Here is a 4,959-nt window from a genome sequence, read left to right on the forward strand (position 1 = left end):
GTGAAGGTTTACCACCAATGGCTAGTAGTGAGGAGGGTGTACAGGGAGTGGAAGGCTACTCCCCACCTTGCTGTCTGCCAGCTCCAGCTGCCCATTCCCCAGCAGCATTCCAGGATGAGCACTCACCCATATTAAACACAGTCTTTTGGTTTCTACAATTACACACTCACTATAGGTGTAGAAGCCCCTTCCCAGCTGGCAGTACCCTGGAACTGCTGTTCTGGAGTAATTTCAGTACTATATCTAGTGTTTTTCATGGAGGAGAATTTTGCTCTGTCCCTCCTAATCCACCATCTTGGATGTCTTCCTCTTCAATTTTTGAAATTGCCTAAATCTAATTTATTATCCCAATTTTTTTCCTCACACAAACAATATTTTTTTCTTAAAAACATTTAACATTGTCTGAAAGTTCTTCCATATTTATTTATTTGTTAGCTATGTACTTCACTCTTCTAGACTAAAAGCTACATAAGAGTAAGGGCCCCTGTTGTTATCCTCACTGCTGTATCTCAGGGCCTAGAACAGCACATGGGGATCAATAAAAATGTTGTGGAAAAATGAATAGACCCTACCAGCATTATGGCATTCTTCTTTTAAATCATTTTACAAAAAGGAATATACTGAGGTTCAGAGAACTTCACCTGACAATGACAGAAGGATTCCTATACAGATCTCCCTATTTATACGACCTGTAGCCTTGAATTTAATATGTGGTCCTGCTCATAGAAAGCTCTCATTTGATACCTAATGAGGGAATTAACTCTTCTTTATTCCATTTGTAGGTGATATCTCCTTTAGCTATGGGGAGAGGCAATCACACAATGAATAAGTTCATCCTGCTGGGGTTCACCAATGACCCTGTTTTGCAGTTGATCTTATTTGTGGTATTCCTATGTGTGTACTCAGTGACTGTCCTGGGAAATGCCACTCTCATCATACTAATCTGTAATGATTCCAGGCTCCACATCCCCATGTATTTTTTCATTGGGAATCTGTCTTTCCTGGATCTTTGGTATTCCTCTGTCTATACCCCAAAGATCCTAGTGACCTGCATCTCTGAAGACAAGAGCATATCCTTTGCTGGATGCCTAGCTCAGTTGTTCTTCTCTGCTGGGCTAGCCTACACTGAGTGTTACCTGTTGGCTGCCATGGCTCATAACCATTATGTTGCCATTTCCAAGCCACTGCTTTATGCTCAAGCCATGTCAAGGAAATTGTGCATTTGTTTAGTGATATGTTCCTATACTGGAGGCTTTGTCAATGCAGTAATAGTGACCAGCAACACATTCACATTTGATTTTTGTGTTGGCAATGTAATTGATGACTTTTTCTGTGATGTCCCTCCCCTGGTGAAGTTGGCATGTGATATGAAAGAGAGCTACCAGGCTGTGCTCTTCCTCCTGTCCTCCAATGTCATCACCCCCACTGTGTTCTTTCTAGACTCCTACCTCTTCATCATTGCCACCATCTTGAGGATCTGCTCCACATAGGGCCACCTCAAAGCCTTATCCACCTGTTTCTCCCACTTAATTTCTGTCACCTGGTACTATGGCTCTATTCTCTACATCTACTCTCACCCAAGTTGTAGCTATTCCCTTGAAAGGGGCAAACTTGTCTCTACATTTTACAATGTAGTCTTTCCCATGTTGAACCCCATGATCTACAGTCTGAGGAATAAGGATGTGAAAGAAGCTCAGAAAAAAATCTTCAATTTAACATAATCTGAAATCTGAAATGACATGAATTTATTAAATAATTTCTAAGAGATAATGGAAAACTCTCAGTAGAAGGTTGGAGAACTTGGGTAAAAAACAGGAATTTTGTCTATTAAAGGAATTTCATTGGAGCAATTTTGCTTCTTTGTTTTAGTGTCTGTTTTGTTTTAGGGATCTGACTTTAATATATACTATGGAAAACGGATCATGCTTGATATTACCATGTATTTTTAAAAGCACTGTTTTGATTTAATACAGAATAGAAGAATATATTGTACATCTGGGATCTCAAAGAATTAAATTTGATATGACTATCTACTCTAAAATCATCATTTATTTTTCCACTAATGGATTTGATAGTAAGTGAATGTGAAGAAAATTTAATGGATTATTGACATTTCTGGAATGTACTCTATCCCTCTACTCAAGGACTCTCAGAGTATCTGTGATGATAGAAGAATAAAAATGTTAAGAATATTGTGATGAAAAAAGAGAGGGCAGTGAAGAATTGGGAAATTAATGCAAGTGGAAGGAAAGATTGAAAATGTCAGAGCTAATACAAATAATGAAATACAGTAAATGTGTCCTAAAATTTCAATTTAGGTTAATTTTTTAAACATGTTCATTTCATAAAGATATATAATCCTTCAATACTGAAGCTCTAACTTGAATTGTCAAGCTCAAGTTTGGTAATATATAACTAATAATCTTTTACTTGTAGCATTATAGAGAGTACTGAATAAAATACTACTAAAAATATGCTAGAAGCCAGGTATAGAGCTGCCAGCTTTCTTCATACAGTCTTCTGATGGAAGAAAACAATCATTGTGTCTGGAATACTGTGGGTCTTTGTCTGATTGCTTCATTTGTTAACACTTGTTCTTAATTTCCCCTAGTTGGGCTATGGTTTTGTGCCATGAGGGAGATTACTGTGCAGTGACCCTTTTATGAGTCAGAAATCACTGTTACATGGATATACCCTAAACAAGACAATATTCTGTGGTTTTAGAAAAATAATTTTAGAATCTAAGCAATTATTAAACACTTTGCCTAATATGAAGTTAACTTAGAAGGGAGAGAAGTCAGAAAGAAATATTCTGTATACTGAATTCAAGCTGTAGGAAGGAATTTTGAGAGGACACCTTACACTCAGTAAATATATCTAAAATTATGATTGAATTTCCAAAGTCTGACTATATGATATATTCTCCTTATCCAATGCAATTTACTTCCAAAGCCTCAAAATCAAACCAGATTCACAAGAAACATCCAAATCCTTTTTCCTCTTTCCAAGGACTCTGAATGGCAAGCAAGAGGATAAATTTTGAGGAAAACCTAAAACTGCAATTTGGTGACATATTACCCTGCAGAATATGAAAAACCTAACAACATAGGTTTAAAATATTTTACATCACATCAAAATATTAAAAACTTAAGAGTGATTTACATGACATTTCATTTTTATGTATAATCTGCAGAATTTAATTGAAATACAACAATGTATACAAACAGATAAGTCAATAATTCAGAAAATGCAATGAAATCATTCATTGAAAAGAACAATAATGCCATCTCAACTCTGTAGTGGTATAGTCTGTGCTGCTTTCCTGAAAACCACTTTAACATTTTTGTTCCTCATGCTATAGATGAGAGGGTTGAGTAACGGGTTCACCACAGCATAGAACAGGGCAGCCACTTTGTCTCTCTGGAGGGAATAGTTGGAGCTCAGCCTAGAATACATGAAGAACAAGTTTCTGTAGAAGAGGGTGACTGAGACCAGGTGGGAAGCACAGGTGGAGAAGGCCTTGCGCCTCCCAGAGGCAGAGCAGATCCTCAGGATAGTCAGGAGGATGTTGAAGTAGGAGATCAGTGTGGCAAGTGTGCTGAAGAGGACTGTGAAGCCCACCACACCCAGAAGGACTTTTTCATATACCTGGAAGTCTGTGAAGGGCCTTTTTATCGGTGATGGGACATCACAGAAGAAATGGCCAATGATATTTTTACCACAGAAACTCAGGCAGAAAGTGTTGGCAGTATGGGCTATGGCATTCAAAACACCTCCTATGTAGGCCCCAGCAACAAGGCCAGTACAGAGGGACATGTTCATGGTACCTGAATAGAATAATGGGATACAAATTACCACGTGATGGTCATGACTGCTAGGAGATAGCACTCAGTGTAGGCTACAGTATAGGGAAAGAAGAACTGGGCCCCACATCCAGCCAAGGACATACATTTCACTCCTGAGACACAAATGGACAGAATTACTGAGGTATGCACCGATGCATACCAGAAACCCAGGAAAGACAGATTGCCAATGAAAAAGTACATGGGTGTGTGCAGGCAGGAATCAATCCAGATTAAGATAACCAGGATCATGTTCCCTGGCAAGATCACTAAGTAGAGAGTCAGAAATATTCCAAATAGAATCAGCTGCAACTTGGGGTCTGCTGAGAAGCCCACCGAGATTAACTCAGTCAGGATGGTACGATTTCCCACTTCTATTTCCATGGAGCAGAAAATGTGATTAAATTATAAGAAAAAAGTAATTTAGTAATTCTTCTATTTTAAGAAGTAAACAAGGGATTTGGTTATGTCAGCAATTACTGAAAGACTTCTGGGTTTATATTATTTAATATCTAGAATTATAGAAATTAAGCCTGTGATGTGGGGAAACCAGTAGAATTGGATTCAAATTCTAGATGTAAAAGTAGAGCTTTTAACTTACTAACTGTTAAATACAGGTCCAATCCATTACTTTCAACAGACAATTCAGAAAAATGAAGGTCATAATGTTACTTATAACTCACTGGTGTGTCATCCTATTGAGTAAAATAGACATGCAAGAAAGCACAGCCCACTAAGTGGCACATAGTTGGCACTCACAAAATGTTAGCATCCTTGCACATGTAATTGAGAACTTTTTATGTGTCAGGTATTTTGCTGATATTGGTATAAACACCAATACAGTGCTAATGTTCCAGCTATTATTAGTAAAAACAGAAAAAAAATATATTACTCCCTATGGGCCAGTCATTATTCTGCCATATGCCTAACCTACTTAATCCTCCCAACAACCACTTTATGTTAGGTATGAAAATGAGTCTCTTGCTATACTGGATTAAAAAGAAGCACAGAACATGGTTTGTTTTATGGTTTTTTGTTTTTTTTTTAATTTAATCAAGCATAAGTAATTCATTTTTTTTTCCTTGTGTAAAACCCCTATGTAGAGCCCAGAGGGGAC

General features: G+C 37.6%; 1 protein-coding gene and 1 pseudogene across 1 annotated transcript; one reads left to right on the plus strand and one right to left on the minus strand.

The window, feature by feature from the left end:
- Positions 1-800: 800 nt before the first annotated feature.
- LOC119517324 lies at positions 801-1,721 on the plus strand (annotated as a pseudogene).
- A 1,567-nt stretch (positions 1,722-3,288) lies between these two features.
- On the minus strand, positions 3,289-4,226 carry LOC119518326 (olfactory receptor 9G4-like). The gene is given in 2 exon segments (XM_037815471.1): positions 3,289-3,872; positions 3,875-4,226. Coding segments are annotated over 2 exon segments (936 nt in total).
- Positions 4,227-4,959: the final 733 nt, after the last annotated feature.

This window comes from Choloepus didactylus, chromosome 21 (genome assembly GCF_015220235.1).
Source record: "Choloepus didactylus isolate mChoDid1 chromosome 21, mChoDid1.pri, whole genome shotgun sequence".
Classification (NCBI taxonomy): Eukaryota; Metazoa; Chordata; class Mammalia; order Pilosa; family Megalonychidae; genus Choloepus; species Choloepus didactylus.